Raw genomic sequence first — 21,403 nt, forward strand, 5'->3', positions numbered from 1 at the left:
GTCAGATTTGCAAAAAACGCTCTGGTCCTTAAGGTGTAAAATGGCCTGGTCCTTAAGGGGTTACATTTTTCAATGTTTTGCACAAGCTAAATACATGCTTAATAGAAATTTCAACATTGATCTTTCAATGTAAGGGGTTATTAAACCCTCTGGGGTACTTCTGATGCCTGCTCCTGACTGTGTGTTTCAGGAACTACTTGGCTTATTGATGCTTCTGCGCTTGGGCCTTAATTTTTTGGATGTTTAGCACGAGCTAAATACATGCTTAATAGAAATTTCAACATTCATCCTTCAATGTAAGGAGTTATGAAACCCTTGTGTGTACTGCTGATGCCGGCTCCTTACTGCTCCTGTGTCTTTCATGAATTACTTGGTGCTTCTGGGCTTGGGCCTTACATTTTTGGATGGTAGCACTAGCTAACATGCATCTTCAATAGAGATTTCAACATTCACCTTTTAATGTTAGGGGTTGTGAATCCCTCTGGTGTACTCATGCTGCTGCCTGCTCCTGTATGTGTCATAGAGCAACTACATGGTTTAGGACATTACCTATATATGTTTATTGTAGCACTAGGTACCATATGTCTTCAAATGCAATTTCAGAATTCATCTTTTATTATTAGAGATTGTGAGGCCCTATTGTCTCCTCATCTGCCGCCAACTCCAGGCTTTGCCTTTAAGACACTATATGGTCTCCTCATGCTTCAGCCTCATCCAAGCTGTGTCATCCAACCACTATATGGTCTCCTCATGCTGCCACCACCTCCACGCTGTGTCATTCAGCCAATATATGGTCTCCTCATGCTGCAACACCTCCACGCTGTGTCATTCAGCCACTATTTGGTATCCTCATGCTTCAGCCTCATCCAAGCTGTGTCATTCAGCCACTATTTGGTCTCTTCATGCTGCCAACACATAAACACTGTGTCATTCAGCCACTATATGGTCTCCTCATGCTGCCAACACCTCCACGCTGTATCATTCAGCCACTATATGGTCTCCTCATGCTGCCAACACCTCCACGCTGTGTCATTCAGCCACTATATCGTCTCCTCATGCTGCCAACACCTCCACACTGTGTCATTCAGCCACTGTATGGTCTCTTCATGCTACCAACACCTCCACACTGTGTCATTCAGCCACTATATTGTCTCCTCATGCTGCCACCACCTCCACGCTGTGTCATTCAGCCACTGTATGGTCTCCTCATGCTGCCAACACCTCCATGCTGTGTCATTCAGCCACTTTATGGTCTCCTCATGCTGCCAACACCTCCACGCTGTGTCATTCAGCCACTGTATGGTTTCCTCATGCTACCAACACCTCCACACTGTTTCATTCAGCCACTATATTGTCTCCTCATGCTGCCACCACCTCCACGCTGTGTCATTCAGCCACTGTATGGTCTCCTCATGCTGCCAACACCTCCACGCTGTGTCATTCAGCCACTATATGGTCTCCTCATGCTGCCAACACCTCCACGCTGTGTCATTCAGCCACTCCATATGCGTGTTAGAACACATCAACGTTTTCTACACCCTTTTGAGGCTCTCTGTAGGCCAGCCGTTTTTAATATATATTCTCCGCAAATAAATTTGCATTGAAACAAATTTTTTCGAAAAATTGAATCGAATTTTTCAAAAGTTCGCTCATCTCTACTTTTAAGCATTAATGATGAGTTTAGGAGGTAGGGAAAGGTAGAAAAGAGCCTGATAAGTGAAGAAAAAAAGCATTTTCCTCTATTAAAATTAATAATGCAGTTTACATTACATATTAAATTGCAGTTACAATATTACAGTTTTAATATTTGTTTGTACTATTGATCATAAAAAGTTTGTTTAAGATCCTGCGCAGATTTTATGCTCAGGATTTGTAACTGCACATTAGAAGCTGTGCTCAGTCATTTAGTTTACAGTACATTGAAATCTACAGCAGAAAATCCTGCACATCAAATCCTGTGCATCACATCTGCGCAGGATCCTGTACGTGTGAACAACTACCTTACAGTTAGTGGCCATTAAACCAAGAAGAGCTTGCTTACAATTTGAGAATGGATCATATGAACAGATACCTTGATAGATCCAAACATTAAATATCTATCTAAAACTGATGCTGACAAGCTATAATTTCCGTTTATTTGTGTTTGTATTTTTCTGTTTAGGTGTGTGTTCACTCACTGGGATGTTCTGAGCAGTTTGCTATTCTCCCTGGATAGGGAATAGTTAATGCTCAGAACCAATGAAAACTTGGGTGGGTCTATTTAAACCAGATTTTTCCTGCATTCTCTGCTGGTTATTTGTGCAATACACTTCATGTCTGTTTGAGCATTTTTCTTTAAATCAACTGGTGCCAGAAAGGTAAACAGATTTGTAAATTACTTCTATTAAAAAATCTTAATCCTTCCAGTACTTATCCACTGCTGTTATGATCTATAGGAAGTTATTTTCTTTTTGAATTTCCTTTCTGTCTGACCACAGTGCTCTCTGCTGACACCTCTGTCCATTTTTCTGTCCAACTGCAGGAGAGGTTTTCCATGGGGATTTGCTCCTACTCTGGACAGTTCCTAAAATAGACAGAGGTGTCAGCAGAGAGCACTGTGGTCAAGCAGAAAATAAATTCAAAAAGAAAAGAACTTCCTGTGGATCATAACAGCAGCTGATAAATACTGGAAGTAGAAGTTACTTACAAAGCCTCCGCCCCCGTGTGATGTCACGCTTCGCCCCTCAATGCAAGCCTACGGGAGGGGGCTATCACGGCTATCACGCCCCCTCCCTTAGGCTTGCATTGAGGGGCGGAGCGTGACATCACACGGGGGCGGAGGAGTGACGTCACACGCCGCCGGCCCGGTGGTCGCCTGTAATCAGACCCGGAGCAAACCTGTAATCAGTCCCGCGATCAGGCATCTTATCCCCTATCCTTTGGATAGGGGAAAAGATGTGTAAGCACCGGAGAACCCCTTTAAGAAAACAGCATCATCCAGTTCATTGCCCCCCTCTCATGTCATGGTATAGAGTGCCATGAGAATCTTCAGGACAAACAGGCACTACATTATGCAGGTTAATATGAAGCAGCAGTTATACAAATCTGATGTCTGATCCCTCAGTGTGGTTTGTTGTTCTGGTAAAACAAAGTGTATTTAGTGTTATTTGATATTCCTATTTTGAGATACAGGGCAAAACAACAATAAAATGCTGTTTTTTATTATTTCTAATAATTTGGCCAACACTGTATATACATTTTAAAAAAGTGTGCTTTGACTTGAGCATTTTGAGCATGCATGTTATAGACAGGATGACAATGAATCAGTTATCCACTAATTGAGGACGATGAGATTTTGATTAGCCAATCAATAATTTACTTCCTACGCCGTCCATAAAACAATCCACTGATGGGGCTTAAATGAATTTTGATATTGTTCATGTTAATTAAATTTCTCTTTCATGCAGTGTTCTGTAAAACCATAACTCTCTGTTCTCGTAACAAATTGAAGTCTGGTTAAAGGGAAAGAACTGCAGTTCATAACCAGACAAAGCTAATGGGTTGCACAGAATGTGATTAATTGTCCTGAATTAAAAGGATGAAACAGTATAAATATTAAAGATGACTTTAATGCAACACGTAAGAATTTAATGGAATATCTTTTTAGATGTTTGTTGGTTTAGCTGGAAAGAAAGTAATTATTTAACATGAGTGTCTCTCATCCCAGGATCATAAAATACTCCTCACGCTTGCACTTATGATACATGTATACCCATTTCTGACGGAGCCCTCACAAATCAATGAGAGTTTTGTCCTCTTGCCAATAGAGCACAGTCAGAATTATGTCTCCCCATTATTGTGGCAGAATTAAGACATGTGAACAGTATGTATGTGTATATATATATATATATATATATATATATATATATATATATATCCCAAAAAAGGCAAGAAGCGGCACTCCAGCATTCAAAGTAAAAAAGTAGTGCTTTTTATTCACCCATCATGTCAGCAACGTTTCAACCCTCTCAATGGGGTCTTTTTCAAGCGTACAACAGTGTATAAGTGCTACATATTTATAAGGTCATCAATTAACAAAGGTAAGCCCACAACTGGGTGGGTACAATGACATCATCAAGAAAAACAACAGTGTAAATAAAGCACATATCACATCATCAAGAGTGCATTATAAGTGTTACATTAATAAAGTGCATGTGCAGTAATGATATGCGTGCATATAAGCATGAATTACAGTGAGATTCTTAAAACCCATAAAATAAATCTATATAAATCATTAATTAGGGGGAGTTACCTTCCGTCCATATTAGTTACCATTCACCTCAAAAGCGTGTTCCCCAGCCGTTTGTAAACAATGCTGGTGCGCAAGGACGGAAGTGCACAAATCACATGATGTGTTACATCATGCGGTCATGTGACTCAGGAGCCTCTCATTCATGAGTCTGCGCATAAGACTCATAGCTGTACAGTCCTCAAGGGATACGGTATAGTCTATGGGCGCAGCCCCCGCACACATGATCCCGCTGGCCACGCTAGTCACGTGACCAGCGAGACCAAACTACGCAGGCGCCACCCACTGCAGCCATCCGCATTCCCATGAATTGACAATCAGCCATCTTGTTTAAGGGCAAAAAGAAGGGAAAAACATTGTTTCTATTTAAACCAGATAATTCTATTTGCCATTGTGTATACCACAAGGAGATGATCAAATCTTATTGTAGCGTGTCCAGGGGGGCTGGCCAAAAATGTGATTACTGTGTAGCATGTCTCCCGCATATTCTCCATATATGATGGAAAATAATGCCATGAGGCAACGGACCTTGGACGGTCAGTGTGCACAGAGTGTATATGACATCTCCTAGCCCACCTAGACCCCATAAGTCCTCTCTACAATTCATCTAGGCCCAGCAATCCAAGACTTAAAACATACTTCTCCTGTGGTAAATGAACTTTTTCTTTTATTTCTTACACAGCTGGCATAAAAATAAAAAATAAAATAAATAACAAAAATTGAAAAAAAGGCTCCACAGAGTACACATTAACCAGACTATGCACACATATCACATCACATAATAGTTAAACAATAAGGTGCACATTTTTCGTCCAAGCCGACCAAAGAAAAAAATGGAACCCACGCCGGTGAATGTTCATGGACGTCCAAGGTAAACATCTGAAAGGTAAGATAAAATATCCATAATGAATTACATATAATGGTACAAAAATACAAATCCATAGAAAATAAATAAGTAGATATTGATACATTAACTCACTAATTCATGTAATAAATAATATGAGTGATATATAACGTGTATTATAAAGTGCTAGTGATGTCCCAAGTGTGAAAAAAATATAAATAGAAAAATTACCATAAAGGATTGGACTAATATATACAAAAAGTACCAAAATACAGAATTACAGAAACACTCTCAGGGGGAGGTCTAAATTCAGACCATGTGGTTGTAAACTATTTAGCTTCTTAATCCACATTACCTCCCTTTTCTTCAAGGCCTTCTCTCTATCACCCCCTCTTTTGGATAGTGGAATTGAATCTACGATACTGAACCTCAACTCTTCAATCTTATGTTTATGTTCAATAAAATGTCTTGGGACCGGAAATTCTATTTTATTGGTGCGTATGGAGGACTTATGGTTATTTAGTCTAAAACGTAATTCTGTAGTAGTCTCTCCTATGTATAAACGTTTACATGGACATACCAACACATAAATGACATAGTCACTCCTGCATGTCAGGTGTCGTTTAATCCTGAACTTCTCACCTGTCTCAGGGTGTACAAACTGCTCTCCCTTAATCATAAGGGGACAATTCTTACATTTTCCACATGGAAAGGAGCCCGGCTTCAGCTTAGAAGCCAAGTCGAGCTGTTCCCCATGTATATCCGCTTTTACTAAACAATCTCATGTTCCTGGGTCTTCTATAGGAAAATAGAGGGGGGTTAGCGAACTCTGGGACATTTTCCAAACTTTTGTTCAGAATCTCCCAGTGTTTACGCAATATTCGGGCTATTTCTTTACTTACTCCACTATAAGTGGAGATGAACGGAATTCTCTTGTCACTCTCCACCCTCTCTCTGACTTTCAAAAAGTCCTCTCTTGGGATGGTTTTCACTTTCTGACATTGATCCTTTACTAATTTATTTGGGTATCCCCTACTTTTGAATTTCTCCCCCATCTCTCTAAATCTATCCTCCAATTTAATCGGATCGTCCACAATTCGCTTTACCCTCATGAATTGACTTCTAGGTAAGGACTTGATCATACTTTTTGGGTGCTCACTCTCATATCTCAACAAGTTGTTTTTATCTGTAGGTTTTAAATATAGGTCAGTTTTGAGTCTATCTTTCTCTTTGTATACCCAGGTATCCAAAAATTGGATGCCCTAACTAGACTGTGTCATTGTAAATTTTATGTCTACATCCATGTTGTTAAGGAAAGAAAAAAATTAATTCAACTCCTCCATAGTCCCACACCAAATGACGAAAATGTCGTCTATGTATCTCCACCACCTCAGTACATGGCTGAAGTGGTGGGATACAAAGACGACAGATTCCTTTAGCACCGCCATAACAATATTTGCATATGTTGGGGCCATATTAGACCCCATTGCTGTTCCCCTACATTGGACAAAAAACTTGTGTTCAAATAAAAAATAGTTACATATCAGAATTATTTCAACTAGTTCCAAAATAAATTCCTTACATTCAGATGTATAATTAGTACCATTTAACACCTTGCCAACACTAAGAAGACCCCTCTCGTGGTTTATACATGTATACAGGCTGGCCACGTCGAATGATACTAATATAGCATCATCTGGCAATATCATTTCAGAGATTTTTTTCAGGAAATCCGTGGTATCCTGGATATACGATTTTGTGTTCACAGCATATTTACGCAGAATTTTGTCAACAAAGATAGAGGCCGGGCTGAGTATGGACTCGCATCCGGACACTATCGGGCGTCCTGGTGGACACTCCAAATTTTTATGTATCTTCGGTAATACGTATATCACAGGAACCCTCGGATGTACTGGTAAAATACATTTTTGTACTTCATCATCAATTACATCACAAGCAACTGCATGATCCACCAACGTTTTAAGTCTAATCCTGACTGCCTCTGTAGGGTCCCTAGAGACATGTCTGTAGACATTAGTGTCTTGTAACTGATGGTTAATTTCATCTATGTACATACTTCAGTCCATAACGACGACAGCGCCCCCCTTATCGGCAGGTTTAATTACGATGTCATCGTTATGGACCAAATTCTCCAACACTCCATGTTCCAATTTAGATAAATTGTTTTTACCCCCCCCCCCCCCCCCAGTGTACACTGCCCCGAAATTGATCCTGGAGTAGTTCAATATCCTTATCCACTAGTGAAATGAGTGTATCAATTGAGTGTATACTGACTGTAGGTACAAAATCACTCTTATTGTGCAAATTGAACAGTTTCAATGGTAACTCAACTGAGCCAACCTTACTCTCTTTTATCTCTTTTTTGCTAAACCAAGCCTTCAATTTAATACTCCTGTAGAATGAAAACAGGTCAACCTGCAATTGAAACCAGTCAATATTGGAAGTTGGAATATTTAGTACATTCACTTCATCAGAAGAAAGTTCATAAGAGGATATATTTACCACTAGGCTGGAATGTCCGTTGATTTCTTGTTGGCCATCCCAGTTCTGTTGGTCCTCTGGCTGCGTGCTGGAGTGATTTTCTTTTCGTTTCCGACCGCCCCTCAGGATCCTTCTCCGTTTTCTGACATGTGGTTCTCTGTTGCTCCTAAAAAATGATTCTGTTTCATCGATTGATTCTTTTTAGCAGGTTGCATCCTATTCCACTTGTTTCTCCTCTCTCTCTCATCCTGATTTTGCCAACCATAAACATGCCCCGAACCGTAATCTTCACTGTCTCGGTGCCATTTTTGGCGTTTCGCTTCCTCTTGGTCAGTTTTAAATTTGGATAGTACATCAGATAATTTTTCTTTATAGACTTTAAGTTCTCCTTCTGTCAAGGTATTGGATAAGGTCAACTCCAATTCCTCTAGGTGTTTTTCTTTACAATGTCTAATTCCTTCTGCAAATATTGTATGTTGAGTAATATAACATCCAGAGCATATTTGTTGGACAGTTCTATATATATATATATATATATATATATATATATATATATATATATTATAGTTCATACTCTGTTGAATCACACAGAATACACAATAATGCTGATCCCTATCATTTAACCACTTATATGTTGTTGAAACAGTGACATCAGCATTTAAGCAGTTAGACAGGGGGAAGGGGCTCTCTCTGTTCTTCTTTGAGGACAACTGGGTGACAGATGGCAAGATAAGAAAGGGCACAATTTACCAGTGCAATAACGGAAAAGCACTCATACCCCAAACTCATACGCCATCCTCATATCCCGAATTCTTATCTCAACCTTATATTCCAACCTCATATTGCGTCCTCATATTTAGTCCTTATATCCCATCCTCATATACTGACCTTATATCATGTCCTTATATCCTGTCCTCATATCCTGGCCTAAAGGTGTAGCTGAGCTGTGATGAAGAGATTGCTGTACTAAAATAGAAGGGGTGTGGCTTGGGGGGGGGTCATGGATTGTTAGAGAGGTTGTGGCTTGCAAACCGATTGACACATTTAACAGGACATGGAGAGCTTGTGCAGTAGGTGGAGCTGAGCTTTAGTAAGGAGACTGTGCTTAAAGAACCTGTGATGTGGGTGTATAGGGTAAAAAAAAAAAAAAAGGCCACAAATTAAAAGGGGATAACTTGCAGTAGGGACGTGGTTTGTAAGCTGGACTGACAAACTCACCAGGAGATGCAGGGCGGAGCTTGGAGAGTAAGGTACCAGAAGTCACATACACTTACATGGGTCTTTAGACTTAAAACCTCTCCCTCTCAAATAGTGGGGGGTAAGGATTATTTTAACTCTCCTATAAGTTTAGTTGACATATAAGTAGCATATGTATTTATTTATTTATTTATGTACAGTCACATGTGATTTACAGTGAGAGGTCTTAAGTGCTGGGTGCTCACTCCTCCACGTTACTTCAAGCTCCTGTGGTGGGCAGAGTCCACAGTAGGATCCAGGCTAGCAGGCACTCCCAGTCTGTGGTGCCTGCTAAGGAGCAGGGAGAAGCAGAGTTTACTTTTGTTTGAGTCCTAAGGGATAACTTAGGGGGCAATTGCCGTTTATGACACTGATATCAAGGTACGTCTCAAAGGGCACACCAGAAAATCTCCAAACATAGGCAGGGCAAACAGGGAGGTGTACAACTCTACAACGAATCGTTGTGTGAACTCTGCTATCACTAAGCTCCCAGTCTCTTAGAGAGGAAAAGCATTTTAATGTCAGCAGCATTGTGCATAAAAGAACATAGAGAAAACAAGAGTGGGGCTGGGCAGGGAAGGGCCTAAGAGCAGCCAAGAGGGATCTGAAAGAAGATGCTATAATCATATTTTTACAAAAGATCAGCTATACACGAGAGATCATTTCTTGAAGTATATGAAAGTATGTAATTTTCTTGTTGTCTAAGTGGTAATTACTTAACCCAGCTGCAATAATGTAACATAGTAGCACAGTTCATAAGGTTGAAAGAAGACAAACTTCCATCAAGTTCAGAATATTTCACTACTGTGTTGATCTAGAGGAAGGCAACAAAAACCTCACAAAGCCAATGCCAATTGCCCCATACCAGGGGGAAAACTTCCTGATGTCACAATGAGGCGGAGCTGTGACGTCACTTTGCTCCATCCCCATGATTGCTAGAAATCAGACCCGGAGCGGGAACGCTCCGGGGGCTGATTCTAACGGGGTGCGGCGTGGAAGATCACGGGGGTCCCCAGCAGTGGGACCCCCGCGATAAGGCATCTTATCCCCTGTCCTTTGGATAGGGGATAAGGTGTCTTAGCGCCGGAGTACCCCTTTAAGCATGGCTTAGGGAGTGCTTTGATGCTGCGTTGTTGTTCAAACCCTCCCAGTAGTAGTAAAATAAAATAAAACCTAAATATTTGAGTATCCTTGTAACCGTATGAACCTATAAAATAAAAATGGATAAAATTAAAATTAAAATAATATGGATTTTTAGGTGGAAAATTGGAAGGGTTATGATTTTTAAAAGGTAAGGAGGAAAAAATGAAAGTGCAAAAGCTGAAAAACCCTGTATCCTTAAGGGGTTAAGGGATTAAAAGGGGTTATCCACCATAGGATGATTTTAGTACATACCTGCCAGACAGTAATGGTCATGCCTAGGAAGCATCTGCGCTTGTCTTGGGGCTAAATGGCTATGTTGTGAGATAACCATAATAATGTGGCTAGCTTTTTGTGAACTGGTATTTCCTGTTTGTGTTTTCTTCTTTTGCCTACAAATCCCAAAATCAATTTTCCTCCCTCCCACACATCAGCCACACTACCCATTGAAACATAAATGAGCTGCATCCATTCAAAAGACCTATGGTTTTCAATTAGGGTGCCTACAGCTGTTGCCTTAGTTGCAGATTGATCTCTCTCCCACCAAGCGATCACTCCACCCATTGAAGCAGACAGGCTCCCTGTCATCAGACTGCATTGCAACCTGGGAAAAATTGGTGACAACAGTCATTTTGTTTGCTGTGAAAAATAAATATTGGGGTGAACATCACATAAGAATTGTGAGAAAACCATCACACAAAGGTAAAGACACAATATTATGAACTACGCTAACTTTTACAGCCCCTGTAGCATAGTCAAATAAATAAATAAAAAATCCTAGAATACCCCTTAAAGAGTAATCATAGTATGACTCCATATCAGCATGGGTTTATGAGGGAGCTACCCTCTGATTGGGTTACTATTACTAGTGGGGTACTACAGGGGTTAGTCTTGGATCCAATTTTTTTAATTAATGACCTTGTAAAGGGATTGTATAGCAAAGTATAAATCTTTACAGATGATAATAAGCTCTGTGAAGTGGTTAACACAATAGAGGACTGTGCACTGTTAGAAATTGATATGGATAGGTTGGAGGCTTGGGCAGGGAAGTGGCAAATTAAAGGGGCTATCCACCATAAAGTGATTTTAGTACATACCTGGCAGACAGTAATGGACATGCTTAGGAAGGATCTGCACTTGTCTTGGGGCTAAATGGCTATGTTGGGAGATTACCATAACACTGTGGCTAAAATCAAAAACGAATTACCAGGGAGTCAGGAGTTTGTCTGGTGCAGAGAGGAACCATCAGGCAGCCAAGTAAAATCAATGGATTTATTAGATGCAACGCGTTTCGCTGCGCATGCGCAGCTTCATCAGGCATGACAAGGGAAGGCTGGTAACAGATATATATATATACCTCCAGGAATTAACCATTAGAGTGCTTTTAGAGTGCACTCTAATGGTTAATTCCTGGAGGTATATATATCTGTTACCAGCCTTCCCTTGTCATGCCTGATGAAGCTGCGCATGCGCAGCGAAACGCGTTGCATGTAATAAATCCATTGATTTTACTTGGCTGCCTGATGGTTCCTCTCTGCGCCAGACAAACTCCTGACTCCCTGGTCATTCGTTTTTGATTTTACTCTCACCCAGGAGGGCTGCAGTGGACCTTCTTCCATATCTCTTCTGCTCTTAACCTTGTTGTGTGTGGGCGCACAACCAACTTCGGTAAGCGGCTTGGGCATCACCGTCCCCTACCCCCACCTGCAAGATCTACTGATCCCGCACATGAGGCGCCTTCCTTTCTTTCTCTAGATAACACTGTGGCTAGCTTTTTGCGAACTGGTATTTCCCATTTGACATTTCTTTTTTTGACTACAAATCCCACAATTCCATTTTCCTTCCTCTCACACATCAGCCACCCCACCCATTGAAGCATAAATGAGCTGCATCCATTCAAAGACCTGTGGTTTCAATCAGGGTGCCTATAGCTGTTGCATTAGTTGCAGATTGATCTCTATCCCACTAAACTATCCTTCCAACCATTGACGCAGACAGGCTCCCTGTCATCAGCTGACTAGTGAGTCAGGTCTCGGCCACATTGCAACCTGGGAAAAATCTGAGACAACAGTCATTTTGTATGCTAGTAAAAATAAATATTGGAGTGAAAATCACAGAAGAATTGTGAGAAAACCATCACACACTGGTTCAGACACTATATTATGAACTACAATGACTTTACAGCCCCTGTAGCATAGTAAAAAAAAATCCTGAAATACCCCTTTAAGTTCAACACAGATAACTGTAAGGTTATGCACATGGAGAGGAAAAATACAGGCTGAGATTAAAGGGGTACTCTGGTTGTTGTGGTTTGTGGCTGTGGGGTTGAATTGGATCTGGCTCCAAGGGTTATACGACCAGTTAAAATCTGCAGACCATGCATCTGAGACACCAAATGGCTGAGACACACAATGGCCATGCAGACTAGTGCGGACTAGTGAATACAATATATATAATATATTCACACAGACCACAGATATTTAACTAGCTGTATCCCCGGAGACCAAATGCATTCATAAACACCCCACAGACCAACCTATTTTTAGGAATTTTGGAAGAGTTATATCCTAATATCCAATTCACAATTCACAAATTAACACTACACACCCTAATACTGGCAGAAATAAAGATGTTTAATACACAATTGAAAACTAAAACACACTCTAACTAAAGGAGAGAAAAGAGGAAAATATATTACTAATAGCTAGCCATTTAAATCTGCACTGTAAGGAAACACATATACAACAAATATAGTGGAAAACACTATTTGGGTGGATTTTCCTTAAAAGACATATATATATATATATATAGATATATATATATATATATATATATATATATATATATATATATATATATATATAACACAAAAGAATATAACTGAGAATACTTAGCTTTGGGACTCCCTTACGGCAAGTATGAAAATGGAGCAGAGGCAGTGGATAAGTGGTTGCATTCCTTTGTTTCAGGATTCAGGCCCAACAGGAAGTGAATGTGAGGTGTGATGGTATCCAGCCCCGGAAGAGAAAAGAGGCCTTGGCCCTGTTCAATGGTCTTTTTATTATCTTTTCTCCACCCCTTAGCCCACCCACCGGTGCTCTTTTCTAATGTTACAAAAGGCCCCTGTAAGCATGCCTTGGGGACCCCTCTATATCCTCCATCTTTTCTTTTGTCTAAACTCCATGCAGTTTCTCTGGCCTAGGAAAATGAATATAGCAGATAAAACGTATGTCATTTTCATATCCATAACATTCCACCTCTTGATCCTATGCCAGAAAACTAGATTAGAGTTGCTTGCTGGATTGGTAATTCTCTAGGCTCAGTATTCACACGTCTATTACATATACAACAGGTACCCTTTAAGAAAACATACAGTGAAATGCATATTATTACCGCAATTAACATTCCATGTATTACAGTATTTCCCAAACTTCCCAACCACCCAAACAGTCCCAAGTCCGGTGCTTCATGAATTTTGTCTTTTACTACTGTCAGTTTAGACAAATCATGGTTGATTTCGCCTTCATTATTCACAATATAGCTGCAGCATTCTTTTCCCACCAAAGCACAAACTCCTCCTTTGGCAGCCAGGACATAGTCCAAAGCTAGTCTATTTTGGAGAGCTACTGCTCTGATCTGTAGCTGCTCCTGAGGCAGTTTTTTAATAGAGTTCAGTGTAGTGTCCAGAGCATCTTCAAACAGTTGTTAGAGGGCCTCAATGCGATTGAAAGACCAATAAACGCCCCAACTAGGGAGTACCACTCCAGTGTTGACTTCATGAGTCCCTATAAAGTCTCTCACCTCTTGTTCCTTATTTTCCCATTAGGAAACTCATGGGTTTTCCAGATTGCAGCAATCACTGAACCAAGATAACACTCACCCGCCCAATTCAATGGCAACCATTTGTATGCCCAATTCCCACATAAAAAGTAGGTGTTTCTTGGCAAGACATTGCAACATCCATCTGTTGGATGAGTGAAACAAGTTTCCAGGAGCTGGGTTACAAAAGGGTAGTTCAATCTCTTTGTGGTGTACCTGGTGGTGGACTTGATATGTTTTATTATTGGGGTACTTTCGTTTATACGCATACCCCAGGTATCCCCATACCTCTAGCCTGTTATTCAGGCTTGGGAGCAGTTTGATTCTCCTAACTTTGTTATGTTTTGGCCAATGCCTTTGGAATAAATACATACAGCTCCTGCTGTAGGAGGGTTGATGATATGTATTCTTTGCTCTGTAGTGGGTTCACCGTTTTCATGATACCATCCAAACCCGGTTCCATTTAGTTGCTTCATCTCAGGGGCCTCCCATGGGACTCCAAGGAATGGGTAACCTCCTTCTTCACTGACGGGAATTGCAGCACATAGCCAACAGTCAGAGGCATTGGTAACTTTTGAGTATCTGGGCAAGAAATTCATAAACGCGTTGGATGTCCATGGGTTCAGTGAGGCTATACGACCACTGACCTGTTGGATGGAAAGAAGAGAGGTTAAGTATCTCCATTTAATAGTACAATTTTAGTATTACATGGACCATCTGATATAACTTCCCCTCTCTGTCTATGTTGGTCAGTAGCTTGTGGCAATACCCACACTTTTGACCCCACTTGTATCTGCTTGTTTTCATCCCAAGATACCAATATTTTATGGGGCACACAGATTGCAATTTCTCCTAGAATCGCTCCATTAGCTATTCTACTTTCATATGAGTTGTAAAGAGATGCACTCCACACTCGTCCATTGACACTCACATTCCCTGTTGTACTCCAACCCTCTTTAATTAACTCTTCAGTGAGCATTAAAGTTACCTCTGTACCTTGAGGCATACTGCCTCCTATTGGAAGGATTCATTTCTGCCACTCCCTCTTGTCACCTGAACTCAGAAATTCAAAATCATTTGTCAGTTGTATTGAGCATTTGTTTTTTCCAGTTACTTTGGGAAAAACCACCTGTGAAATGTAATCTTAAACTAACAGTCGGATCAGTATTCCTACAAGTAAGCCTTTGGTAGGGAGATGTGTGTCCTATTGTGCGGGTATTTAGGATCATTACTGCCTGTGAAATCACCTTATCCCACCCCCTTAGTGACAAGCTTGGGGATAGCTTCCGAATCTGTTGTTTTAAAAGCCCATTGCACCTTTCAATCAACCCTGCGGCTTGGGGATGATAGGGGATATGGAATATCCATTTAATTCCAGAGTCCTGAGCCCACTGTTGGACTAACTGACCAGTAAAGTGGGTACCATTGTCAGTCTGTATTTCTGTTGGCATACCGTATGCAGTTACTAGAAGTTGCAGCATCTTTAGGGTAGAGGCTTGATTGGCGCTTTTACAAGGAAGTACTCTCATCAGTCCAGTGTATGTGTCTACAGCTGTACAGCAATACATTAAACCTCCTCTACCTTTTGGGAGTGGACCAATGTAGTCCATCTGCCATATTTCACCTGCAGAATTTCCCTTTTTCAAGTATCCCTCATGTTGCGGAAAAAGGGACCACTTTTTTACTTCGCTGCAAATGTCGCATGCTTACTTGGCTGTGGTCACAAGTTCTAGAGTGACGGGAAGTCCCCTTGCTCTTGCCCATTCCAGAGTTGCTTTGTTGCCATGATGTCCTCCAGTCTCATGTGCCCATGTTACCATGCAAAGTAGAACAGGACCTAAAGAATCACCATCACAGGTCTTTTGACTTCTGATTTGGGTCAGTTCATCTGCTATCCTGTTGGGGTTCTCCTTGTCTGGATCTTTGGGGACATGGGCATCCACGTGTCCAATTTGAATCAGTCTTTGCTGGGAGGCTGTCCATATCTTTTCACAAAGTTCTCCACCTCCCCATACTGGTTTGCCATGAATAAGCCACTGGTTTTCTCTCCAAGTAGTCATCCATGTAGTACAAGCTTTGTAAACGGCCCAACTGTCTGTGTAAATCAGGGGTGGGCAATAATTTTTTCGATGGGGCCACATGAGAAACTAAAAATATTTTGGAGGGCCGGGCCAAAAGGCTAAACTCAATACTGCATAATATCAATACTGCATAATATCAAATGAACATTTTTCACAATTTCTGACTCATATTAGTGAAAATTTCCAGTCACGTTCACTCAAACACATTTTGAGTTTCATTTACTGTTGGAAAGAGGTTCTTAGCATTTTCAAGACATCATGCAAAGACACTCCAAATCTTAAAGAGGTAGTCAACTGGAAAATAATTATTTTCAACTGGTGACAGAAAGTTAGACAGATTTGTAAATTACTTCTATTAAAAATCTTAATCCTTCCAGAACTTTTTAGCGGCTGTATACTACTGAGGAAATCCATTCTTTCTTGATTTGTGTGATGCGTTGTCCACAGTGCTCTCTGCTGACACCTCTGTCCATTTTAGGAACTGCATGAGCAGGAGAAAATCTCCATAGCAAACCATTGGTGCTGTGGACAGCTCCTAAATGAGGTGTCAGCAGAGAACACTGTGGACAAAAAATCACACAAACCAAGAAAGAAGGGATTTCCTCAGTAGTATGCAGCCACTAAAGTGGCTAAAAAGTACTGGAAGGATCAATATTTTTAAATAGAAGTAATTTACAAATCTGTCTAACTTTCTGTCACCAGTTGAAAAGAAAATGTTTAAAAGAAAATGTTTTTCAGTTAACTTCCCCTTTAAGCAAGATACATCATATTGAACTGTCACTAAACATCACTGAACTGTGAATCTGAGAAAAAGACTTCCTACTAACAACATTTCACTACTAACAACATTTGTAGTCTTTGGTGTTTTAAGTTCTCTTTTCTTGTTCAGTGAAAGAAATCTAGTCTCTGCTGGGCTTTAACAAGTGCATCGAAGTCAGGTTGAATGTCTGAGGTGGAGATGCGAAGCACAGGTGACAGATAATCATCAGTGAGAGAGGATCTATACCTGGATTTCGTGAACTTCATCATTGAAAATGTTTGTTCACATATGTATGTAGAGCCAAAGAGAACAAACATCTCCTCATGTTTGAAAAGTTCTACTCCTTGAGAGAAGAGTAGAAATCTAGCAGAGATCTTGACTTAAAGTGCTCTGCCAGTACTGCTTTAGACTGCAGGTCGATGAGTTCCAGTTGAGCATCACTGGGTGCATTATGCACACTGCAGGTAAAGGGAGAGGAAATCAGGAACATTTTGTCTTTGATTTGTCGGAGATCTTCAAATCGCCTTGAAAATTCACCATGCAATGCTCCCAACATGGATGAATACCTGCGGAGGTGATCAGCTGGTGGTGTGACTTCTTTCAGGTTTTGCATGTGAGTTATATTGTTGCTCTCTAGTTGTCTTGAAAGAAACTGTAGCTTTGCCATGAAAGCCTTTACCAGGCTGTGCATTTCATGAACAAAAAGGCCCTTGCCTTGCAGTTTGGTGTTCAGTTCATTCATCTGTGCAGTCACATCAACAGAAAATGTAAAATCTGCCATCCAATCCTTATCTAAGAGCTCGGGGAAGTTTTTGCCTTTCTTCTCACAATACTCCCAAATCTCTGCTTTCAGGTCCCAGACTCTTTTTAGCACTTTTCCCAAACTGAGCCATCTGACAGCTGTGTGGTAGCCTATATCACGATGCTCGGTCTCATGCTCCTCCAAAAGTGTGACAAACTGTCTGTGGTTCAATGCTCTTGCCCTGATGAAGTTTACTATTTTAGTAACAACATCAATGACATGGTCACTTTTTAGCACTGATTTGCATAACACATGTTGGTGTAGAATACAATGCAAAAATACCAGTTTCTGATTCATGTTGATTTCAGTCACTTTATCTTGCATACGTTTCAAAAGTCCGACATTTTTTCCAGTGAGATTTGGACATCCGTCCGTTGTGACGCCTGTCAGTCTGTCCCATTTCAGTCCCAGCCTGTCCATGCACTCATTTACCTCCATGAACAGATCACTCCCTGTCGTCGTTCCTTTCATCGACCGCATTGCTGCCAGCTCCTCCGTGATCTTGAACTCCGGTGTTATCCCGCGGACAAATACAAGTAACTGGGCTGTGCCACTTCACGTTGCAGCTGAAGCTCCAAATTCCCCGCAATGTCCCCGATCCTTCTAGTCACAGTTGGCCTGGACAGCAGGACTTGCTCAATTCAGGGCATATTAGTGCTGCAGAGTCCACCAAGCACTCTTTGATAAACTCCCCCTCTGAGAACGGCTTACTGTATTTCGTGATTTTGTGGGATATCACAAAGCTGCTCTGGGTTGCTGCATCCCTGGCTGCGTGAAGTTTGGTAAAACAGCCTTGCTGCTTTTGCAACTTAGCTAGCAAAGCTTCTGAAGTCCGCACCCTTTCTGCGTCAGTCAAGTTTTTATATTTTGCAGCATGTTTTGTCTTGTAATGCCGACTCAAATTGTAGTCCTTAAAAACGGCGATCTGCTCCCCGCAAACTAAACACGCGGCTTTACCTCTGATTTTGGTAAATAAATACTTAGCAGTCCAATTCTTTTGAAAAACTTTGCATTTAGCGTCTACCTTTCTCTTTTTAGCAGATATTTTGAGACCTAAAGTCCTCTTGTGACAAGGATCCAGTCACGAGCACCCAGTGCTGCCTATGCAATCAAAAACAAAGTATTAGGTTGGTTGCATAGTTCCCCCATATTTGTATCATAGTTTCCCTACATTAGGTAGCTGATCCCCCACATTTGTAGCAGAGATTCCACACATTAGGTAGCAGTTTCCCCATATTTGTAGCATAGTTTCCCCATATTAGGTAGCAGTTCCCCCACATTATGTAGCTGCAGCAGTTCTCACAGATTTGTAGCATATATTACCCCCAAACAGTCCCCCTCCACCAATGCCGTTTTATTTTTTGCTTGCAGGCTGTAAGCAACAAATAAAATGGCACAGGGGGACAGGGGGGGATTTGGATGCTGCAACAAATGAAACAACAAAGGGAGATTGGGGGGGGGGTGCTGAACCCCCCTAATCCCCCTTTACCATTTTATTTGTTGCAGCATTCCCCAAGGGACCCCCCCCCCCAGACCACCTGTGCCCTTTTTATTTATCTTCTTTTTATTGTACTGTCAGCATCTATGGGCAACTGCCCCTACCACTGCACCCCTTCCCCCCCCCCCAGGCCCGGTGTCTTTTTAAATATGCATACACACTCACCTGGCCTGAGAGTCTGGGAGGCTCAGGTGGTGTACGGTGCAGTCGGTGAAGTGCTGTCCGCCCTTTGAGAGGGAGCCAGGGAAGATGTGGTCCCGTTCTCTTCAGCGGCAGCCGCAACTGACGAGTGATATCAGTGACGTCCTCCTGCACAGTCTACGGAGAAGCATCACATGTGTGATGTCCGTCACCAGTACCGGCAGGCAGCAGATTAAACAGGCCGGAAAAGCTGTTGACAGTGGCTGCGGCGCTGCCCAGGCTGACTATTAAGCAGATCTGGCTTTGCCGCAGCCGCTATACAACAGTTAGTGGCAGGTGGGCAGCATGGACACTAGGGCTGCATGAATTGAGAAAAATGTGTGATTGCGATTATGGGTCCAAATATTGCAATTGCGATATAATAAGCAAATGGTGAAATCCCCCATTTCATGTCCAATCCCCTCATTTCATATAGCCGTTCACCTCATACTATGCATGGCTATATGAAATGAGGGGAATGGGCTACAGGAGGGCAATAGGAGGGGAATAAGCTATAGGAGGGGAATGGGCTTTAAAACATGATGGGAATGGGCCCCATGGCATTTTTGGCCAAAAAACACTGCAGCCTAGCCCCCCCCCCCCCCCAAACCAGCACACACTCGGGATCAGTACAGGATAAGTAATGTAAGTTATATACACAGTGACCTCACCAGTAGAATAGTGAGTACAGCTCTGGAGTAGAATACAGTATACAACTCAGGATCAGTACAGGATAAGTAATGTAATATATGTACACAGTGACCTCACCAGCAGAATAGTGAGTACAGCTCTGGAGTATAATACAATAAATAACTCAGGATCAGTACAGTATCAGTAATGTAATGTATATACACAGTGATCTCCCCAGCAGAATAGTGAGTACAGCTCTGAAGTATAATAAAGGATATAACTCAGGATCAGTACAGTATAAGTAATGTAATGTATGTACACAGTGACCTCACCAGCAGAATAGTGAGTACAGCTCTGGAGTATAATACAGGATATAAATCAGTACATAAGTAATGTATAGTGACCCTACATTCACCGCAATAGTGACATCTTGTACATCGGGTGGTACCCAATGTGCAAAATCTAACTATTGCAATAATGAAGGCTCACTTTACATTACTTATGGTGGAAGCAGCAGATCACTCACCTAGTCTCCTAAGGAAACTTTTAGATTTGGCGGTTGTGATGCTCCTCAGGTTCTGTTATAATATGAATGGTGGCTTTGGAGTATAATACAGGATATAAATTAGGATCAGTAAAGAATAAGTAATGTAATGTATGTACACAGTGACCTCACCAGCAGAATAGTGAGTGCAGCTCTGGGGTATAATACAGGATATAACTCAGGATCAGTACAGGATAAGTAATGTACTGTATGTACACAGTGACCTCACCAGCAGAATAGTGAGTACAGCTCTGGAGGGTGTGGTCACTAGGTGTGTCTGTCTGTTGCTGAGCTCCTGAGACTCCAGACTTCCAGAGGAGAGAGGCTGATTTTTCCACCTGCTTTCCCAGGAAGGTGGCAGCTTCCTGGGGGAGCCATCAGCATGAATCCAATGACCTCAACTCCTCGGTCCAGGCTGGTGAGGGGTGTAGAGGGAAAGCTACCAGCCAGTGCCCTGGTTGGAGGGGTTAGAAGATCTGGCAGGGTCTGCAGCGATGTGAATTCTGTCCCTCGAGCAATGGTTGGGAGCCGCAAGGCTCTCAGCCAGGAAGAAAAGCCTGAAAGCAAGACAGGTTTAAAGAAGGTCTCTGCAGCACAGAAGAGCTCCTCCAAGAGCCTGGTTTTGGAGCAGTGGGGCCAGTGAAGACCCAAAGAGTCTATGGTGACATACAGCTCCAGACTTGCTGCCAAGTTTGGTGAGTACGAACTCCTTGGGAAGAAGCTGAGAGAGGAGCTAAAGTTTGCTAGGTATCAGGCGAGCACGACCACCAAGCAGAGAAAACCAGAGTACTCTGCAAGGGTTAAGTCCTTGAGGCTGGAGCTGGATGAGACTGAGCTGAGGAGAATGGCTGTCCTGGAGGGGAGTGATTTATTTAGGGAGAAACTTCTTAATGAGGATCGCTCCTCCAGGTTGAAATCCCTAGTAAAAGAAGAGGAGATTGGGGGTGATTGTTCAGCAGAAGGTGAGAGCAGTAGTGAGGATGAGGTCCAAGAAATGGAGGCTGAAGAGGCTGAGGTGCTGCCAAGTAGGGAAGCTGTGGAAGCCAAGCAGGAGCCAATGCAGGGTGTGAACATGTCCC

At 41.8% G+C, this 21,403-nt stretch overlaps 1 protein-coding gene across 1 annotated transcript; it reads right to left on the bottom strand.

Moving 5' to 3' along the window:
* Positions 1–17,007: 17,007 nt before the first annotated feature.
* Positions 17,008–17,952, bottom strand: LOC130283176 (general transcription factor II-I repeat domain-containing protein 2B-like). The gene has a single exon (XM_056532380.1). The coding sequence runs from the start codon at positions 17,950–17,952 to the stop codon at positions 17,008–17,010; it is 945 nt and encodes a 314-aa protein (XP_056388355.1).
* Between the last annotated feature and the right edge of the window lie 3,451 nt (positions 17,953–21,403).

This window comes from Hyla sarda, chromosome 7, assembly GCF_029499605.1.
Source record: "Hyla sarda isolate aHylSar1 chromosome 7, aHylSar1.hap1, whole genome shotgun sequence".
In the NCBI taxonomy this organism is placed as follows: Eukaryota; Metazoa; Chordata; class Amphibia; order Anura; family Hylidae; genus Hyla; species Hyla sarda.